The sequence below is a fragment of the Cryptosporidium ubiquitum genome (genome assembly GCF_001865345.1).
Source record: "Cryptosporidium ubiquitum isolate 39726 chromosome Unknown contig_20, whole genome shotgun sequence".
Lineage (NCBI taxonomy): Eukaryota > Apicomplexa > Conoidasida > Eucoccidiorida > Cryptosporidiidae > Cryptosporidium > Cryptosporidium ubiquitum.
Window position 1 is genome coordinate 465,398 of NW_021639828.1, and position 22,231 is coordinate 487,628.

At 28.8% G+C, this 22,231-nt stretch overlaps 8 protein-coding genes across 8 annotated transcripts; 5 read left to right on the top strand and 3 right to left on the bottom strand.

The window, feature by feature from the left end:
• Positions 1-983: 983 nt before the first annotated feature.
• cubi_01526 (uncharacterized protein) lies at positions 984-2,288 on the top strand (the record flags this gene model as incomplete). Its single annotated transcript, XM_029018538.1, has 1 exon — positions 984-2,288. The coding sequence occupies one exon, from the start codon at positions 984-986 to the stop codon at positions 2,286-2,288; it is 1,305 nt and encodes a 434-aa protein (XP_028873765.1).
• Positions 2,289-3,229: 941 nt separating this feature from the next.
• cubi_01527 (uncharacterized protein) lies at positions 3,230-4,105 on the top strand (the record flags this gene model as incomplete). Its single annotated transcript, XM_029018539.1, has 1 exon — positions 3,230-4,105. The coding sequence occupies one exon, from the start codon at positions 3,230-3,232 to the stop codon at positions 4,103-4,105; it is 876 nt and encodes a 291-aa protein (XP_028873766.1).
• Positions 4,106-7,694: 3,589 nt separating this feature from the next.
• cubi_01528 (uncharacterized protein) lies at positions 7,695-8,684 on the top strand (the record flags this gene model as incomplete). Its single annotated transcript, XM_029018540.1, has 1 exon — positions 7,695-8,684. One exon carries the CDS (start codon positions 7,695-7,697, stop codon positions 8,682-8,684), a length of 990 nt encoding a protein of 329 aa, XP_028873767.1.
• A 976-nt stretch (positions 8,685-9,660) lies between these two features.
• cubi_01529 (uncharacterized protein) lies at positions 9,661-10,440 on the top strand (the record flags this gene model as incomplete). Its single annotated transcript, XM_029018541.1, has 1 exon — positions 9,661-10,440. The coding sequence occupies one exon, from the start codon at positions 9,661-9,663 to the stop codon at positions 10,438-10,440; it is 780 nt and encodes a 259-aa protein (XP_028873768.1).
• Positions 10,441-10,754: 314 nt separating this feature from the next.
• cubi_01530 (protein kinase) lies at positions 10,755-13,958 on the bottom strand (the record flags this gene model as incomplete). The annotated part of the gene is made up of 1 exon (XM_029018542.1): positions 10,755-13,958. The coding sequence occupies one exon, from the start codon at positions 13,956-13,958 to the stop codon at positions 10,755-10,757; it is 3,204 nt and encodes a 1,067-aa protein (XP_028873769.1).
• Positions 13,959-15,025: 1,067 nt separating this feature from the next.
• Positions 15,026-18,949, bottom strand: cubi_01531 (uncharacterized protein; the record flags this gene model as incomplete). Its single annotated transcript, XM_029018543.1, has 1 exon — positions 15,026-18,949. One exon carries the CDS (start codon positions 18,947-18,949, stop codon positions 15,026-15,028), a length of 3,924 nt encoding a protein of 1,307 aa, XP_028873770.1.
• Positions 18,950-20,063: 1,114 nt separating this feature from the next.
• cubi_01532 (hydrogen-transporting ATP synthase) lies at positions 20,064-20,487 on the bottom strand (the record flags this gene model as incomplete). Its single annotated transcript, XM_029018544.1, has 2 exons — positions 20,064-20,181; positions 20,354-20,487. 2 exons carry the CDS (start codon positions 20,485-20,487, stop codon positions 20,064-20,066), a joined length of 252 nt encoding a protein of 83 aa, XP_028873771.1.
• A 603-nt stretch (positions 20,488-21,090) lies between these two features.
• Positions 21,091-22,208, top strand: cubi_01533 (uncharacterized protein; the record flags this gene model as incomplete). The annotated part of the gene is made up of 3 exons (XM_029018545.1): positions 21,091-21,185; positions 21,258-21,507; positions 21,684-22,208. 3 exons carry the CDS (start codon positions 21,091-21,093, stop codon positions 22,206-22,208), a joined length of 870 nt encoding a protein of 289 aa, XP_028873772.1.
• Between the last annotated feature and the right edge of the window lie 23 nt (positions 22,209-22,231).

The following is a 22,231-nucleotide window of genomic DNA, read 5'->3' on the forward strand; positions in this document are numbered from 1 at the left end:
CAGGTTAATAAGAAAATCAATTTTCAGGAGCGATTAGAATTTATTCTAATGTAATTCGAAGATTAAATTAGGGGTTTTGTATAACTGTTTATTTGAATATAAGAGTTACTACTTTAATTATTTTGCAAATTTGGTTGGATTGCTATCGATAGTATAAAAATTAAAGTGGGGGAGAATGGAATGTTAGAGAATGGAAAGGAAGAATTTATAGCAAAGATAGCTAGCAAAACAAGAGAATAAGAATGGCTTGCGGGACAGAACAAACTTAGTTTAATGTATCATCTGTGTTGAAATTGGAAGAAATGGAGTAAATAAAAGAAAGAGCGAATTCTGATTGAGACCCCAGAATCTCTAAGAAAACAAGAATAAGAATGTATTTTGTCTTCTATTATAAAAGATATTACAAATTAAATTAAAAAATGTGATTAGGAAAGATGTTTAGGCGGGTTCTTTCTATGTAGTACTATATAGAAATTTATGGGGGGAGAAAGATGTAAAAATTCAAAATACCTTTCACTTTTTTCCTCCATAATTTCTTCTACTATTCACCATTTTACCATATTGAAATCATTGCCACTACAATTTCTATAATTATCTCCATTAATATCATTACTTTTTCGCCATTAGGTTTTATTATATTTATCTGTCAAAATTAGACAGTGGCGCCAAATTTATATTGTATTAAATATATTAGGTATACAATAATAAAAATTAATAGGACACAAATACAAATGATAGGAGGGAAAATTGAAATGTATTAGATATTCCGATATTATTATACGTAATTTAAATTAAGGAAACACAGTATAGTAAGTATATACTGTATGTATTTGGAATAATTTAGTGACTCAAGTTAACAAAATTAAGGTTTCGTTGTATTTTTTCCTTTTTTTTTGTAATTCTCAAGAGTTTTTTTGCTCAAGCTCATCATCTAATTTTGTTATTTATGCAATAAAGTGAAAATAAATAAAGTGTTGAATAAAATGGGTACTTCTTATTTGTTGAAAATGATTTGTATTAAGAAATTTTATTTGTTAACTTTACTTGTGATATGTTTTGATTTAATTTTTAATAATGATTATGCGAATGGAAGTATTTTACTATTTAATTCTAATTTCCCTGGCATGCAAAACTATTTCCAAGGAAGAATACTCTTTTCGCAATGTTTTTTGAATCTTTCTCTTAAAAGCAATGTACCTGGTGAAAGATCTAATGATGGGAGCTCTAGATCGAGCTCAAATACAGGTTCAAGGCCGAGTTCAGGGTCAAGTTCAAGGCCAAGTTCGAGGCCAAGTTCGAGGCCAAGTTCAGGGCCAAGTTCAAGGCCAAGTTCAAGGCCAAGTTCAGGGCCAAGTTCAGGGCCGAGTTCAAGGCCGAGTTCAAGGCCAAGCTCGAGGCCAAGTCCAAGGCCAAGCCCAAGGCCAAGCTCTATTCCAAGGCCCAGAACGGTGGGGCAAGCGCACTCAACAGGACCTGCAGGGCCAGTAGGTTTTAAGGGAACATCTTCTAGAAGTACAACTAAAGGTGGGCCAAAAACTACTATTCAAAAACCCTCCCTTTCTAAAGATTATGAGGAAGAGGTTAAAGGGCTACAGAATATAGATATAAGCGATGGTAAAATGCTTATGGTCTTAGTAACATGTGAGGAGTTGCGAGAATTACAGGATTTATTATTATTGTTATTTGAAATGTTTATAGAAATATTTGATGGTTTCAATGATCCAGACCTGCTTAAAAAATGTCTGGATAAATTGCTTGAAATACAAAAAATTAAAAATCTCAAAAAGTACCAAATGAATTTCGGTATATCACAATTACTTAAGGCAATTAATAAAGTTTCAACTGCATTAAAGTCTCGAAGCTCCTTGGAATTTAAATTACAATATACCCTTTTAAACACAATTTCACAACAAGACATTCTCTCTACTCTTATTTCTCAATGTAATCAAGGAAGCGCTCAGTCCATTTCAATTCCTGCCTCTCAGTATTCAGCTTTAATTGCTTTACCTAAAGAACTTGAATCTAAAATTAATGCTGTCACTTCATTTATTTCTTACATGAAGTCCGTAATTAAAAATTATTGTGATGTAACTTTCACTTCGAACATCGAATATCTAATTTCCAATATGCAAAGAACAGTAACTTTCAAAAGTGACTCATCTGTCTCGAAAACTAAAAGAGACTCTAGTAAAACAAGTTACAGAAAAACAACTGAAGGTAGATCATATATGGACCACACACTGAGTTCAAACGCAAAAATCAAGAAAAAATATCAAAGCAAATATTAATTATCACCGGCGATTTTCTTTCTTTTTGAAGTTATATAATTATTTGTTATTCTACATAATTAATATATCCGAAGAAAAAAAATTTTCACTTCAGTGGAAACCCGCCTTTTAAAGATAAGTTAAGTTTACATGCAAACAATTGTGTCAATATTTGTTTAATTATGTATAAACGGGGTTAATGGATTATTTATGATTGCTTCTCCCATTATTTCCAAAATGGCTATTTCTTCAGTCATGATGTTACTTGCAACAATACATTCGAACAAAGGTATTATATGGTTGCAAAAGTAGCTAAATAACTTATATGGAGTACTATAGTTTGCCTAGTAATATTACTAGAATGGGCATTTCAATATATATGTTTGAATTATTTGCATTGATTACACCAACGGATGTACATCATTGATAAATTCCTAAAATAAAAACGCAATTACTATCTAATTATTGATTTGAACAGTGTAATATAATTGTTCTCTTCATAAATGTTGAGTAAATTGATCTTGGTACAACTCATTTTACTTGTCGATCTATTAATAATTTAACTACTATTTTTAACACTTTTGGCGGGATGTACTATTTTTTAATACGTATGTTCCAATTAATATTAGGATTACCGCCTGAGGTAGTTTTACTATTATTAGATAGACGATATATAGTGATTAGTACCATACAGTCAGGATTTGAAACAGGGGGTAAAATATTAGATTATCTCAGGAAATTAAATTTAAGTTAAGCTTAGTACAAAATAGATAAGGAACTGAACGAAGATATAGCTTTGTCATAAGTTGGTTTGTAATATAGATTCTTTGGTCCATAAGAATTAGGGTTCTTTTCTTATGTTGAATTAATTACTACTCAATAAATAGCAGTAAATAACCGAAATCTGAAAATAGATATATTTTTTATCAATATTATTTTGGGTATATAAACTATTTAATAAAATGGGGATTTCTTATTCACTAAAAATTAGCTACATAATTAAACTTTATTTGTTAACTTTATTAGTAATATTACTCAATAACTTAGCTTTCGATAATAATTATAAGACAAATGGAAATATTTCACCAAATAGCTCCAGTTTTCTTGGCCTGGAAAACTACTCCCAAAATAACTCAATTCTTCCACAAAGCTTTTTAAATCTATCTCTTAGTAGCAATACACCTGGAAAAAAATCTAGAAAAAAAGGTTCCACAAAATCAAAATCTAAAAGTAGCAATGGAGATAGTAGCAATCAGGCAGTTGAAAGTTTAGCTAATATGTTTGAACAAATGACTATTAGCAGTGGTGGTCTTTACATTTTTGAAGTCGTGTGTTTAGATTTGTTGACTTTGGCTGAAAGTTATGGGCCACTTTTGGTTAGTTTAGCAGAGCTGCATTCTTCAGTCGGAAACTTTAACCCACTTACTAGTTGTTTAGAACAGTTGGATTTGAGGAGAGTGAACGCAGAAGTAGTACCACAAGCTCTACTTGATGCTATTGGTCAAGTCAGCAAGTTTTTAGAATCTCAAAAAAGACTAGAGTCAAAATTGGCAAAAATGTTAGCAAAATATGTTTCTCTGGAAGAATTGATTCGTTCTCTTATCGAAAAGTGCATTCTGAGCACTTCTCAGACATTAACAATGGGTTCTTTGCGATATAAATCTTTGTTTGGTTTATCTGAAAAAGTTAACAAAATGGATAATAAAGTTAAATCATTCATTTTACAATCTGGAGAAGCATATTCAAAGTTTTGCAACGAACAATTCTTCAGTGAGATGGAGGTAGCAATTTCGGGTTCGCAATATAGTCATACTGAAGAATCTATGGATACAAAATAGTAGCAAATGGGCTTCGACTCATCAGAATCTTTTTCACGATTCTAAAAAATATTCATGAGAATTTTCCCCAATTCTTATTATGAATTCAACTTATAAAGATAAAATTAAATAACAAGACAAACTACAACAGTCTCACTACTGATTTTTTTTTCTTGAAGTACATAGTTATTTGTTATCCTATATGATTTATTTATTCCAAGTAAAAAATATTTACTTTAGTAGGGGAGCCCGCCTTTTATTCAGTAAATTTACATGCAAAATTATTTGTCAATATTTACATGATTAAAATACATTCATTTCGTATTTACGAAATTTACATATAATTTATCATGTTTTTAAGGATGGTTATATAAAACAAGTTGAGACTATATATGAACAAATACTTGATAAGTTTATACAAATTTGTTGAGAAATAGGATATTTTATATTAAGAGTTATGGTTATAATATGATATTTCTAGTATGGACTTTTCAATCGATACATATTTGATTTCTTGCTTGAAATTAGTTTTGTATTTGTCTATTACTGATAAATCATTGGAACAAACAATTTAGTGGATTATTACTACTTGATGGAATCGAAATATTTAGTATTCTGTAATTTGTACACAAGTTTGCCTAAATACAGTTGATATTGCCTGTATTAATCGAATTATTGGTTTTGGATAACCAAAAAAACCAATGGGATGCAAATACAAATAAAATCGATTGAAAATAACATTTTTATTTAATGGTTTTAACAATGAATAAAAGTATTTCTAAAACCACTTCTAAGGATAATTATTAAAATAATGATTCATCTTTTACTTACACTTAATTACATAGCATGGTTAATTTTCAGGTCTCATAATTACTAAATGACTCTAGGCTATTTTTGTATTTAATTAAACAGGATTTAAAGGGTGATATTTATATTAAATGGAAATAAATACATTCAAATTTTGGGATCCTAAGGCTAAATACAAATTATGATAGTTTCTATTAATTTTGGAGTAGAGAAAATGTACTTATGAAAATTTATGGTTCCTGATTAAGTTTGAAAATATATTCAATTATTAAAAAAAAATCAACATGTACAAGAAATCTATTTTCAACATAATAATAACTAAAGTATTGTTATGAATGATTAGAATTCTCTAAATGGTAAATTTGTAATTTGTGAAGTTTCGAATGCCAGAATATATTATTATGTATAGGAATTTATTCGAAAAATAAGCAATACACAATTACATTTAATAAGTAAATCTTAAGAGGATTTCTTTTAATCACACAAGTAAAGGTTAATAATAAAAGATATTATTTGAGATAATAATATTGATAGTGTTTTATTATGGGAAAAAGTGAAATAAATGACACTTTATTTAGGTGAATATTGGGAAAATTCAAAACTTTTAATAATTTAAATTTATACAATGTTATTAAAGATTAGTAATTAATGTTTTAAGGTAATCAAACAAACATAGTTTGAAATAATAAACTATTAAAGATTTTGAAAATTACATGAACCTATCAAAAACATTAAGAATACTTATTTAATTAATTTCTGGTAATTGCCGGAACAATTATACTAACGAGACATTTCAATTACAAACAAACATTGAGTTCTTGTTAGTAAAAAAAAAAAAAAAATAGACAACTCAATTAGTAATCTGTATATATTTGGTAAAGTTATAATCAAATATAAAGAATAATTGGGTGATTTAAAAGTTTGATAGGCAAATACTATATCAGGGGAAATTATAACATTTACTAGGCATTTGGATATAATTTTGTGAAACGGGTTTTTGTTATTGGAGCAATATATAATGAATTGAATCCAAACTGAAGTAACTTTTCTAAACAGGGTTACAAAGACCTTGGAATTATGTTAAAATTAAAAGTTTTGGAAGGAAATACCACGATGCTCCAGCTTAATGAACATTTAAAAGAATTACTTGATCAGTTGAAGGTCTGGTTCTAACTCAAAAATAAACTAATACTCGTACCCATTCATAACACACTTTGAGTTTTTAATTTTGAGATAATTTATGAAACCAAAGCCAAATTCCTAGTTATTACTAATATCCACAAGTTTTGACAAATTTTCCAATAAAAAATACATTTGTATCACTTCAAAAAAAAAAATAAATTTATTTTGAGTGAAAAAAGTAAAAATACTCAAGGAATTTTTGTTGTTAAATGTAAAAGTGTAAAAGCAGAACGAAAATAATGTAACAAATCGTTTTTTAAAATTGTGGATGGAGGATTATTTCTCGGTGAATAGTTTTCTAAAAAAGATTTAATAGTGATTTAACATGACTATTGAATCATCCATTGTTTAGTGTCATAAATAGTTTTGAAGATAGTTGAAAATATCTATTAATGTTACATATGTGAATACTTTCTCTCATTTCCATTATTTATTCATTGTTTACTAGTTAAATAATTATTCTGGTCTACATTTACTACATAAATATGGGCGCCAAACCACTAATTAAATTGCATGCAAAATTACTTTTTTAGCTTCCTGTAGGATTTTAAATAATTATTGATTAGAAGTCAAAAAAAAAAAAAAAATATTGTTTGAGAATAATATGGAAGCTAATAGTTATGAGTGTAGTCAATGTAAATAAAACAATGGTAAAAATAAATATAAGTTATTTTGTGATAATATTAAGAAAACATTTGCAGTGATGTTAATTGTTAGTATGGCAGCAAGTAAACGATTTTTTTTTTTTCACAAAGTTTTGAATAAAATACAACTAAATTATATTAAAAATGAATAAAATATAAATTAATAATTATTTTTAGAAATTAGGTTCTGATTATTTAAGAAAATTAAAAAAAAAAGAAAAAAAAATCAAAAAGAGAGGTCCTTGCTTTTCTTTAAAATTTGTAATTTGAATAAAAAAGTATATAAGATAAATAATCTATATTTACTTAATGATTATTAAATTGAATTCTATTAAGTTCCTATCCATACAAGAAATAATTAAATAAAACAGAGTATATAAATGAATAGAAATTTTTAATGCATAAAAAAATTTATATAATTTGCTGTTTGACCAGTTGCATGTAATTTGGCTTTGCTATTAAATTATTCAATTTCATATTAAATATGGCTGCATGCAATTCCCGCCAAAAATAGTTATGTATTTGAAAATATAAAAAAAACTGAGGCCAAGAATTTGAGTAAAAAAAAAAATCACTACATGAAAATAGTAGTAGCGAATAAAGCAAAATTAAATTGAATAATACATATAAAACATTAAAATTCTAAATAATTCGTAAAAAGTGATGATTTCTCTGTTAAATGATATAATTATTTATTTATACCTGCAATAAAAATCTTAAGTTATAATAAGGTATTTTCCCGCCAAAATCAATATTAATGAGACTAAAATATACCAAAAATAATTCTTTTAATTAAGTTGTAAGATTTGTATAGGAATAATAATGGCCCGATGAAATTATTGCTGGTTTTAATCACCGTTTTCAGGAATATTTGATGTTTGATTAGTTTAAAATAAAGGGTTTGTTGAATATTGTAAGCAATTAGATGATTGGTTTGTAATATAATACATTAGTAAAAATTCCGAAGAAAAGTCAACATGAAAGTATTGCAAGTATTGTTTTTGTTGACTCTCTACGCTTTAAATTCGATTATTTTAAGATTTGCACCGAATTATAATTCATTATATCCATTTATGGAAGATGTTTCAGATTCTATATCTTTACTCAAAGTATCTTTATCAAATAATATAAACAGAAAACCTAGATTTAAGCTTAAAAAGAGGAATACGATGATAAATCAGAGTGAATCCTCAAAAGCTATATTGTGCGAATTTCAGAGATTAAACGAAATAGATAGTAGTTGTATTGTAAAAAACTCAGAATATGCAGTTGTCAGTTGTAATTCAATTCGAGTTTTACTGGAAACAATGAAAATTAGTATTGAGACTTTTCAAAATTATTACGGGGACTTACAAACTTCTGTAATAAATCCAAAGTGCTTAATTTTTTTAGAATCTATTGGTCGTGAATGCCTTAAAACTGAAAATGTAAAATTCAAAAAGTGTAAAATGATCAATTTACACTTACGTAAAGTTGGATCGGCTGTATCAAATTATTATGCGTACCTTGAAAAATTGGATGAATTTCTGAAAGGAGCACTGCAATTATTTCATAGCCTTCAAAAATATTATGCTAACTGTAATGAATATATTGTTTTTAGAGCAAAGCACTTTGAAGACAGAGTTGATTTTGTAAGTTTGCATTCAGAAAGAATGTCAAAATTACATGGTTTCATTAATTACGTCCAGAGAATTAACAAAGTTTATTGTGATCCGCAAGCTTTAATTGAAATGAAGAAAAGTCTACTTTTATTCGAAGCAAACACTTCTCATACCAGTAAATCTCTCAATAACTTCGAAGAAGGTGAGAAAACCTGCGGTTCAGTTAAATCTACAACTATGACAAAACGTGGCAAAACTTTCACTAAAAAAAACAAAACTCTGTCATTCATGAAACAAACTTTGGCTTCTAAAAATAAGATGATTCAAAAAAGTGAAAATCAAAGTTCGATGCCAAAAAAGCATTGAATAAAAAAGTTCTATTATGTGTGTTATCTTTAAGGATATTTTCAAGATTTATGTATGCATTGTAATGGATTGAAATACTGTTATGTATGTTTAACTTAAAATAATTTTTAATAATTGTAAACTCAAAAATTACACTTGTATTCTGCTAATATCTTTCTTTATGATTATATTCTCACTCTTCTCTTTAATTTACTTAAAATATTATTATACCTCAGTTTTACCGCCAAACTTTATATTTTCTCAATTAATATTATACAAACCAGACTCAAAGCTAGTTTAAACGATAATATAGGTAAATGCTTAGCAAATAGTAGTAAAAAAAACGTGGGAGAGTGATACATATGGGAATGTGAAGTTATTTTACAATAGTATTGCAACAAAACAAACCGCTCGAATTAAGTGATGAGATTTATAAATTCATACTCTTATCTAATCAATAAAATTTTGTTTTTTAATAAATTGCAAAGCTTATTATGTAATAGAAAAAAATATATTTATTGAAAAAATGTTGGCGCCAAACATGTATTATTCTATAAAGTAATAAAAACTAAGGATGAAATAGACCCAGAATAATGGAAGCCAAATAATAGTATTGGATATAAGAAAATCTCTTAAAATAAGCCTTTAGTTTACCAAAAATAAAGAACTACAGGGTGAAGTTGTTATAATTAAAAAAAAATGTTTACAGATAATTGCTTGCATTTCCCCACATTTCTGTATGCATGCATGCACATATTTAATATCTTTTGCAGTGAAGACTGAAAAAAGGCTTATTTTGATAAATTTCTTAATTTTTGAAGACTCAAATTAGAGAGAACTTTATTATATAGATTGAATTAGAAAAAAACATTAACAAAATATGTAATTATCAATCTTGTTTTACCTCAAAAAATTGTCATGACTAATTATCATTAATATCTAGTTGAATAAATAATAGTGATAGTAAGAAAAAAGAGATAATAAACAAAATTGTCTTATGATGATTGCTAATAATAACAATAACAATACAGAAGTCTGTGATTTCTATAACGATCCAAAAAGAAAAGAAAGGGAAAATGAATATATTAATAAAGAAACATTTCCAACACTTGATCTTTCTATAGAAGGTATCCAAGAAAGTATTTCCAAAGTTTGGAAAGAGTGTCAACAAGGGCAAGAACTTTTAGAGGAAATTGACCGTATTCTTGCTGTTTTGTACTCAAAAATCTCAGCTTTCTCATCTTCAAATAATCTTTGCTTTTCAATACAATCGGTTTCTGAGTTGGATTCTCTGGCTAAAGAATACGAAATTAAGAGAACCCTTATATATGAAACTTTGAATAAGAAAGTGAATTTAAAGAACGAGCTTGAATTGTTATATCTAGACTTTATAAATAAACAGCTACATAATCCATCAGAACATATACAAGAGGCTAAGAAACCGTTCCTTTATCCACAGTTTCCAGACTCTTTTGCATCTAATATATCTCAAAAATCTCCAAACTCCTGTTCAGACTGGAGTATGATTAATGAAATAGAGCAGAATGCACATTCTAGTAGTAGTTTTGACAGCTTTGAGAATTATAGTGAAGACGACCAAGACAATGAGTCAATGATACTAGATATGAGCGCCCCAGGAAGTTATTCCACAAACTTTGAATACATTCAGCAAACCCAGGAAGACAGACTTGAACAGAGCGAGTATGAGCTTCTATACGATTTGGAATTTGAACAAGAGGGAGAGAGCGATAATAATCCTCCCTCCATGCTTCAATAATAATGACTGTGCCAATCCACGCCACAAAATATCATAGGGTACTCAAATAATTCTTGCTCTATTTACTAGAATACTTATTAATGAGAAAATACAAAAAAACCTCACTAATAAGTAGATTTAAAGACCATAATAATCGTCAATATTTTGTAGTAAAGATAATCATCAATTTTCTTACTAGTTTTTCCAAAAGGTTCTGTTCTCCTTGTTACTCAAAGAATGCGATAAATATGTATACTATATCATTCCTCTTCTCCTTAGGCTAACCCATTTCCAGAAATATACCTAATAAATGATCAATATAATATACTAAACAATTAAATATTCCCATTCCTTGTTGTAGTATTCAAAGTATTAACAGAAGGAGGTGATGGGATAGAAACCTCTTTTACTAGTGAAATATACTGTGAAATAGCCAAATTATTTATCATACTCTGTTCACAAGATCCTTGTTGAGGCTGACCTTGATCTGCGTTCAAATTCGCCTTTAGTGCCTCAAATAGGCTATAAAAGAGGAAATTCCCATTTGTTACAATGTTCCACCTCATAGATGAAAGGTATATGTTCTTTGGTTTTGATTTGTATAAATCACTAAGTGGTATTGTTGACTTGAATAATAACTCCAACAGAGCCGCCCTATCCTCATCAGTCTGAGAGTTGTGTTTTACATTATATATCAAATAATCATCTGATATTGATGGATGCTTATTTGGTATACTCTTTGGTATCTGTTGCATTACATATCTAGAAACAATGGCAGTATCTATAAAAGGATGCGTTAAAAGTTGATTTACATTAGGCCTATTAGATGGATCCCATTGTAACGTCCATTTTAACAGATGCCTTAATGCATCAAACCACAATGATTCATTCTCCGCTTGCTCTGAAAACATGATTCCCATTTCTCTTGGAAACGAAATCTTGCTTTGGTCATTTTGCAAAAACATTAATATCTCGTGAGGAGCTATATTTGACTTCCCAGATGACCCACTTTTCTTACCTCCAGCAGTTCCAGTATTTGAGCTTTTGTTAGCATTTACTATTGGTTGTTGAAACAGATGCCTCTTGTATGTTATTCTATACAGTATAGCACCTAATGACCAAATATCTGCAGTCCTTGACATTACCTGGTGTGGCATTCTTAACTTTGATGCAACAGCTGCAGCTGCAAATTTGCTCTCTGGTATTGCCACTGGACGAACGGTCTCTGGAGCCATAAATGGTAAAGATCCAACAGCCTTGTCTCTAAATATGTGTGTTGTATCATCAGCAATTGGTCTAGAAATACCAAAATCTATAATCTTTACAGTTTTGTTCTGGAGTTTTGATTTTTCTATACTACTATTCGACACTGAGGATGAGCTTTCATCAAGTAGTTCTGAAGGAACGGATGTGCAATTATTTGTGTTATTAATATTCTCAATATTAAGATTTACCAGAGTATCCATCCCATTACCCATGACCGTCCCCTTCTTCTCCACAAATACAAAGTTTGCTGGTTTAATGTCTCCATGTACTATTCTCAAATCGTGTACATTTTTTAGTGCAAGTACCATTTCCGTCCAAATAGATCTCAAAACATTTATACTCGGTAATGGCGTGCTTCCTTGTAAGATTCCATTTAAATCTTTCACTCCCAATTCCATAATAATGTCAATGGCACCACAACTAAGTGCAATTTCCGAATCTATTAGTTGTATTACATGGGGACAACCCCTAAGTTTCTTTAATAGATTTACCTCTTCTGTAAACATTAGTAGTAGCTGCTGTTCCTCATTGTCATCGTCCTCATCTTCATCCTCATCCTCTTCATCTTCATTTACTCCGTTGCTACTATTATTTGCAATACTCTTACGAATACTTTTTCTTGATCTACTTCCGCTTGTTGGACATACTTCCTTTTGTATGCTCTTTTCCTCAGGATCTTTATGGCTGTTGCTGTGATCATGGTTCTTAGTGAATACTCTTACGCATTTAAGGGCATACATTTCACCAGTTTTGGACTCTTTTACTTTGTAAACCTGGGAAGATCCACCTTTTTGTATGGATGATATTATTTCATAGTACTTACCATTTACCTCCAACTTGTATCCTGGGTATTTAACGGCAGGTTCGAGTGAATATTTGCAAACAAAAGGATTTTGGCTCAATTCATTTTTGCCACTTCCATTCATCATATCCACTTCACTCTCTGTATCCATTCTCATAACTGAATTGCTTGCATTGCTACCATTACCACCACTAATATTTGTATGGTTAATATGAATGTTAGTGCCAGTATTACTGTTTACTACATTCTTACCATTTTCTTCAATATTAAAGCCAATCCTCCTTCCGTATTCTCTGTGTCTATTCACTTGCTGTTGAACATTGCTAACATCAATATTCATATTCTCACGTATAGCCTTTGTATTATCAGTCAGCTTTATGTTTGGCTCGTCAATCTTTTGCCTTCTAATGGGAATTGGAGTTTTTGGATCACAATTCATTGAACCATATATATTATCATTCGAGCCAGTAATATTTAAGTGAGAGTTTCCAATATAAGAAGATGAATAGCCATATTGTGTAGCGTCGTTGATCTTGTTTACAGCTGGAGTTGCAGCCATTGTTGAGGATGTTGTTGAGCTTAATGAAAATACATGCGCCCTTCCTCCTAATCTCTTTGATGGAACGTATCTTATTGCAGCTCGATGAGATTCAACTGGTTTTACTGAAGTGCTACTCGAGGATGAATCCTCAATATTCGATGTAATTTCCATTACAGATGAAGAGTTTCCACTATTATTATGATGGTGACTTATGTTTTGATTCTGAGTTAATGTTACTATTTGCTCCACATTTGCATCTCTAGGCGATTTAATTGACCCACCAGATTTACTTTTTTGCATTATTGATGTAAACTGCGTAGTAACAGCTGTTAACAAAGCTTCAGGCTCAGAGTTATACGATCTACCTTGTTCAATCCTTTTCATTGCTTCCATTGCTGCATTATATATCAAACTCCCATTCGAAAAAGTTTCATTTTGCTTTCTAGAATGGTTTAGAAAGTCTAAAACAGCCCATAAACCCCATATTCTTGAATCTTTTTGACCAACCGGCTGCAATGAAATCTCGTTCAACAAGTCTGTGCCTATTTCTAGTTCTCCAAGATCTGGATCTGCATTTTCACTTTCATTTTCTGATAAAGAACTCCAACAACTTACTATTGTTGCTTCTAAATACAACTCTACATGTTCTTCTGTCCATTTGATTGGCAACTTTGCATTTGCTGCTTCCACTGCATTACGATAGACATATGATAAGCTTAATGAAATTGTTGAAGGAATTTCACTTGGTCTACATAGACCCCAATTAGGAGGCCCTGATGATAAATTGAATGGAAATGAACTCCTAACCAGTCTGTATAACTTTCCATCACAAGCATCGTGGTGCAAAAATCCCAATATACTCGTTATATCTCCTTTTGATAATTCAGAGAGTCGGCGCAAATCTCTCTCGATGACGCTCGTCCAATCCATCATTCACTTATTATTATATCCATGAATTAACTAAAATTTGTTTCACCAATATTTTGATCAAAAACAATTAAAAAATGGATAAATAATAAATATAGAGCGATTTCAACACTGTGCCTAAAATTACAGCTTTTATTTGTTTTATTTGTAACTTCTTTTTATTTTATCTTTGCCACCCCACAGTTACTTTTCTTTTATCCTATTATATTTAAGCTCCCAAATACCAACTGTTTGTTAATATCTCTTATTCAAGAAATTTGTTAAAAAATCTTAATTTTCTATTAAGGTTACATGAATTATCCCTCTTCTTTAACTTTGTTTTTTTTTAATCCTATTCTTGTTATTCTTGCCTTTATAAAGTTCTTGTATTCCCACATTTCTTAAAGTTCGCGCCTTTTTACCGCACATTTACTTACGTATTTCTGATTTATATTATTTTTGAAAAATGATCGTTAATTACTCTTTTTTTCTTCAATCTATTTGGCAAACATGCAAAATCCTGTGTAGTAGTTATTTCTAATTTAGTTTTTATGTGATTACACACAATTTTCTGAATTTCTTCTCATAATAACGCGAAATTATTATTTTTTTTTTAAATGGAATTTTTAACTTTCAGCTTATTCATATTTTTTTGAAAGCTATGTCTGAATTTCCTTATAAATACAAAATCTTCATTAAAATAATAAAAAATGATAATGAATATTATTATTTTTACTATCCTGGTTTTTGTTGAATTTAATTTCTTTAATGCAAAATAAACTAAATTATTGTTATCTGTTTCCACGTAATTAAATTGAATGCATGCGTAAATATTAAAAAAAATATTTCATCTGGAAGGCCGGTATAGAGTTTTTTTTGCAATCGTATGCAATAATTGCATGTAATTAAGCCACAAAAAAACATGCAGGGATTATTTACTAAATAAATTTAATTTATTAAAAATAAAAAAATAAATATTAAATAAAATTTAAATTTCTAAACCTCAGTAATGTTAATTAAGGTTAATTTTTAAACAGACTTAAAATACTTGGAAATTAGAAGTTATAAATAAGAGCTAGTACAACATTTAATTACAATAGGAAAGACTGGCAAAGCCAATTTAAAGAATCAATATCGTAAGGAATATCATCCTCAAGAATTGCATTTTGACCCTGATAATAACTTGGATTTAGTGCAATACTCAATGATGCATTAAAAGCTTGAACAGAAATCATTGAATTATTTGAATAAATTGTTGGACTAATTTCTTTAACAATTGAATTATATCTTTCTCTGAGTTGCAGATATGCAATATCTCCCAATGGAGGAAGAACTGATGGACTATTTTCTGCATCATCAGAAGTAATAGTAGAAGGAGTGTTTTCGCCGTTATTTGAATTTATTGCATTAATTTTGAACGCTAATTTGGTAAAATTATCCTTTAATCTGAACTCAAATTCAATGCTATCTTGAATTTCAAACATTTGCTGTGGTATCATATGGAATACTGGTTTCCAAAATGTAGTTCTATGGCAATTGATTCTTTTATTAATGTCATTTTGAATACTTTCTATTGGAATCGCTTCAGTTAACTCATTAAGAGTGGAATTTAGAGAGTTTGATGAAGATGTTGTTGTTGGAGTATTTTCTTCTAAATAACTAAAAGAGCTTATCCTCTCAACATTATCATTATGTAATGGATTTGTTGTGAGTATATTGCCATCATCAATCCAAAGGTCATAGAAAATTACAACTGAATTGGCTCTTCCTTGCTTGATTATTCTTGAGTTAATATCCTTCTTCCACTCAGAAAGCTTTGAAAATTCTTCAGAATTCAAATCTAAAGTTAAAATGTGGAAAACTTGGCTCATTTCAGACATAAAATACTTGTTGTTATTATTAATAGGAATCCATTGTGAATTCCCTTCAAATCTGTAAGTATCCCAAAAGCTTATATCAATATTATGCTCGTCACACATATTTGGACCAATTCTGGCAACAAATCCATAAAATGAGATTTTATTTGGTACTGGAATATTTGGTACTTTATTGTTATTATATTTTCTTACTACTCCATTATTGAATGCAGCTCCCCAAAGTGGAATTATTCCTTCACTTAAACCATCGTGGTCAAAATTCATACCAGTAAATAATCTAACTTTTTCTTCAACAAAATAATATTTAATATTATTTGGGTTTGCACCAATATTTGCAGTCTTTGGTAATATTTGCCTGACATCACAATTAACAAAAGTTAATCTTTCAGATAGCTTTCTATTTAAAATATGCTTTGCTGAGGAATTGTTTGAAATCCATTCATAATATTTTAATTTCTCTTGGTGTTCCTTTTCTATATTAGGATGATTTATAACATGGCCATTTTCTGAAACCTCACTCATTGGTTTCCAGTATTTGGATTGATTAGTTTCCAAATTATCATTCAAAACCATATCATGATTATATAATTTTTTTATATCATTTTCAACAACATCAGGAAGTAAAAGATGAAGATTTTCTTTAATTATTTTCATATACAAATCTTGAACATTTGGAAGATTTTCAATACAAGTAAAATGGAAATCATTCTTCTTCCAATTACTATATAAATTATTTTTTGTAGATTTATTCATTTTTGAGCTTATAAAAAGTAATATAATTGGTAAGATCGCTCCAGGAGATGTTGAAGATATTAATCCCTCAAAGATTTTGCCACCAGTATTATGTATTATTGAAGATTTATAATTATTTATTAAACCATTTGACCAAATTTCTATGGAATTTGTATCCCATAAATTTTCTATAACACTTCTTGGTAATGAAGTCGTAAACTTATTTGGTAATTTTAATTTATTTTGTTGCTCTTTTTTCAACATACTAAAAGATTCAGTATTGGGATTAATTACTATTCTAGTTTCTTCAATTTGGAAATCAAACCTAATTTTCACTGGATTAACCTGATCATTGTTTTTAATGTCACTACCAATCCAACTTATTGCTGGAGGAATAACTGACTCCATTCCAACTTTATTAATTTCACGAGACGAATCTAATAATAAAACTTCCTCATCATCAAATTCTTTAATGGCTTTAAAAGTAAGCAATATTGAATTGATTTGAGTATTTGGTTCAAGCAAATAATCTATCGTTCCTTTATAGATATTTTCAGTATCTTTCTCATTTACATTTTCAATTTTTGAAATGGTCAACTCTTTGCTGGAAATTGAGTTCAATGTAAAATAATCCATTCCATTTTTATTAACCATTTCTTCCAATGGTAAGTGGCCCAATAAAATTGGTTTTGAAATATAATTTATATGCGGATATGCACTACTAACTTTAAATTTTTCCCAATAAGGAGACCAAAGTCCTTCATTAAGTTTATTCATATTAATTTCAGAAATGCTTTGACTTTCTAATTTTAATGATGGAATATTTATATTCAAAAATTGAACATATACTTTAATTAAACTTGGAGTAACTGAAATCTTAATTTTTTTTTCATTTTCCATCATATTACTATTAATATTGACTGGTATATTTTTTAAGTTTTGGATTAAACCATAACCTAAAATTCCTGGCTCAAAAATACTTGGATCAATTACTATAGAATTTGGAGTAAATAATTCCCAAAACTCAGTTTTCAATTTTTGAATATTTCCATGAATTATTTTTAAAGACCTATTTTCATTATACTCAGAATCTAATTCACCAGAGCAGTTTTCTTGAGCTGATTCAAAATCTTTCAAGAATTCTGAATCAAATAAGTTAAAGTTTGTAAACTTAACATTGTTGGATAATGCAATATTTGAATAAAGACGGTGAATGATTGAAGAATTTGATTTTGCTTGAGTTATTGTAATAATATAACTAGTCTTTCCAAATTTTTTATAATAATGGATTGGCAAAATTAAAGATCCAGTACCAATAAAGACAATATTTTTAGCATTTAATTTATTTAAAACGTTAATCCAATTATCCGCATATAAATAATACTGATCAACGAAATTCTCAATTATTCTTTTAAACCATTGAATTTCTGAAGAAATCTGAAGAAACCTGGAAATTCCCTTAATATTATCGCTTTCAGAATCTTTTGGATCTGATTTGATAAATTTCATAGATGGGTTAAAAATTAATTTATCGCTAAATTTGGATTTAACCTTTTTCTTCTTATTTTGGTTATCAGAATTATTATCCATTGAAATAGATCCTCCCAATGAAAGCTTTAAATTCTCAATTTCTTCTTGGGAAAGATCAGGAGAAAGTTCCAATTGAAAATTCTCGTTGTTTCCAATAGAAGAAGCAAGTTCACCATTTCCAGATAACATGTTTCCAAAGTTTGATGGTAAATTAATAATATTCTGAGAATTTGGTAAACCTTCTCCCTGGGAATTATTATTTGCATTTTCTGTAAGTTCTTCAATTTCTAATTCCTTCAAAGCTTCTTCAAATCTAGAATAATCTACAGTAACTCGTTTTATTGCATTATCATGATCAGCTTTCTTTTCGCAAATCTTTATTAGACTTTCAATTTCTTTAATTGATTTCTCATTATTACTTTCACTTTCTCTCTTTAAAGCCGCTTTAAATACGGTTACAGCTTTATCAAATATATTAAGATGGTATAATGCTTTTCCAGCTCTGTACCATCCTTTAGACCAGCTCGGATTGAGCAAAATACATTCCTTTGCATCTTGAAAAGCTTTATTATAATTTTCTTCTTTTCCCAGTTTTAAATAGCATTGACTTCTATTTGATAATAATTTTGAAAGTTCTACTTTGTTCTCGTCTTTCAAATCTAATTTATATCCAGAAATCGCTTGTGAAAATGAATGAATTGCATCCAAATATTTTCCATGTCCAAACTCTATTTTTCCTTGGTCTGTAAATCTGCTTAATGAATATTTTACTATCCCGGGATCTATTCCCTTTAATGTGGACTGTATTGCTGATAAATTACCATCGCCAAGCTCACTCATTAATTTGCAAACTGTATCCTCAATATTTGGTTGCATTTTCTGTCTTTTTTAAAAAAAAATGATCTATAAGAGTAGAACAAAGAATGCAAGAAAATTAATTTAATTAAAGTTTTTAGTAATTTTAAGGAAAAACAAAAAAGTTTTTTTTTTTTTTTTCAAACTAATTTGTATTGCAGTTATGCATTATTTTAAGTTACCGGCTATTTAGGTTCATTTCGTATTCTTTTCATTTCAAATATTTATTGTGAGGGTTAAAAGGGTGGGGAGACTCATATTTATTTTATTATTTATCACAAAATTATTATTTAATTAATATAATAATATTATTATTATTATTAGTAGACGTGGGCCATTTATTATTATAATTATTTGTGAATAGTCTCACACAACTGGCGGGTTCTGCCCAGGTTATTGTAATAGAAAATGAAAAAAAAATTGGGTATTTATGACCTTTTTTTCTTTTAAAGTATGGTGTGAATTTACTTTGGTATTTAACTTAATAAATCTATCCGAATTTCTTTTTCTATTTTATTTCCACAAGAATAACTTCTTCGATTCCTAACCTTAAAGTTGAACTATTGTTTACTTTAAATTTTACTTCTTTCTCACATTTGAATTTTTATTACGTCATTACATGTAATAATTATACTCTATGCATGCACAAATATTTTCTGGCTGGGCATTACATAGTAAGAATAAGTTCTTAAATCGCACACCGGTATTTAATATACAGGAAAATACATATCACAAGAATAATTTGCAAAAATAATTTTTTTTTTAGTTAAACTATAACTATAGAATTATTAGTAATAATGTTAATAATAATTACCATTTCTGTCGTATACTTGAAAAAAGTAGCTTGATTTACATTCACTTTTCCATTCAATTAATTTATTTTTTGTATGTATGAAGGCAACAAAAATCAAAGGGTGGAGTAATTAGAGTATAGAGGTAAATTGTAGGAAGTAAGAATGAAAAGAAAAGTAGTGGGATAAAGAAAAAATTTATATTCTAGATTTATTAGAATAATGATATTTGTAGTTTGCGAAATATAAGTGAATTTTGTGTAATTTAAAAGAATCTGTGGAAAGCTTGAAACTAGAAAAATTCTTTTTTTATAAAAGTGCCCATCACTTTGGTGGAAATAAACTTAATGTTCTTCAGCTTTGTGGATTGGGTTAATTAATGGGAACATCTGGGAAAGGTAAACACAAAACCACATAATCCATAAACAGAAAGTCATCATTACTACTACAACGAGAGAAGTTCTGTAAAATTAAAGAAGTTAATAGTAGTTAGTAAGAATGCCCAGCCATAATTTTAACACCAAATTGTTTGTTTTGGATTACTTCTGAGAAAAACAAACAAAACAAACAAACTGGGGAGAAAAAAACGCATCTTTTAGAAAACCAAAAGATACAAATATATAAATAAACTTACTTGGCAGTATCGGATCTGGAGAGATTCTTGCTTCCCTTAATACCAAAATATATAGTTGAAGAAACAGCAGCAATGAATCCCAGTACTCCGAAAATTATCGAACCAAAAATCGCATTATCATAAGGAGGAGCCATATTTTCTCAAATACTGAACAATGATTTCTGAGTCTCCTGTTCTTTACTTTACAAGGCTATATTCAAGCTTTTTTTGATTATTTTATTTTTTTTAATATCTTTATATTAATTTTTAAATTATTGGTAGTGGGCGGGAAAATGCTTCCATTTAATTGTTATGACTAATTATATTTTGAGGGAAAAAGGAAATTTGGGGAAATACAAGAAAAGTAATGGTAATAGTTGGAGAGTAATAAAAATATTTATTTAATAAATATTTCTATAATGTATATATATTAGCATTATATGGTAGAATTTAATGAAATTGGATATTATTCCATTATATATTTAGTATTGTGTTGAATAGTGTTTTATATGTGGAAGATTCTATTTTTAAGAAGAAACAAATAAAATAAATTGATTAATATAAATAAGGATAAATCTATTAATTAATAATCTACCTTTATATTCTCTAGAAAATATATGTTTGGAAATAAAAAATTATATATATATATATATATATATTTATTTATTTATTTGTATTTATATTTATACATAGGGGAGATTCCATATATTAATAATTATTCAACGAGCTTGTTATAAGTTTGATTGTGTGCTTAAAGTATGGCAACTATCAATAATGCAGTATTTCTATCAGATGATGATGAGGATGAATCTTTTCATGGATCTGATGCCTCATCTATAATAGAGGACGAAAGGTAAGTACTTTATAAAAGCACATAAATTTGTGAATAATTAATTGCACTACTTTAATGTTAAAAATAAAAAAGTTCTGAAGAAGAGGAGTCCAATTCAATAGTTAAAAGATCAAAAAAATCGTCTCTAAAAGATTTAATTAATGACAGGAAAGTAGACAAAATATATAATGAAATTTTGGAGGAAACAAGGAAAGAACTCAAAAAAAGAGTGCCAACAATTAGAAAAGACCATTTCATGTTGGAGTTCCAAAAGAAATGCTTCGATTCTTCTAGAAAAAAGAATTCTTCTTTGCATGAATTAAAGCATTATGTAGATCTTGGTGTAAGTTTAATATTTATTTATGTCAATGGGGAAGCCGGAGAGAATAAAAAATGAATTCTAAGAATAATTGAAAAAAACTATGAAACAAAGGAATTTTGATTATTCTGATCTAGGCAGTCTCCATTTTATGTTGAATTACAATTTATTAATTTCTTCCCAAATACTGCAATTCTTAGGTTTCAAAAGTATTTGAAAATCCAAGAAACTTTGACATTTTAAAATTTAAGGCTTCAAGCCGAAACCTAAGCAAAGAATCAGAAGAAGAAACTCGCAGGATGATTGAGCAAGCCCTAGGAAGCTTAGAGGAAAAAGGTGTACAATACATTGATAAGAAAGTTAAATATGCAGGGGAAACATATACTATTAAAGAAAAGGTTGACCCAGAAACATTCTTAAAGAAAAAAGCACGAGTATCTTCCACAGGAATGCAAGCTCTCGATGAAATGGTTGAAAGTCTTAATAAGGAAATTAGCATTAACTCAATCCAAAAATCACATTCTGATTGGACTGAATTCAGACAGATGGCAGGCCTTGAGTCACAACTTGAGCGCCAAAGAAAGCATGGCTATATTTCAAAGGCGGCATTTCTACAAAAGGCAGATTGGAAATTACATGAAAAAGAGCTTGAAATTAAGAGGAGAAGTGGAGTTAATAATAATTATGGTAATAGCAGTAGTACAAATGGTGTAGGCGGCAATTAGGAAAAATAAATGTTGATTTACAC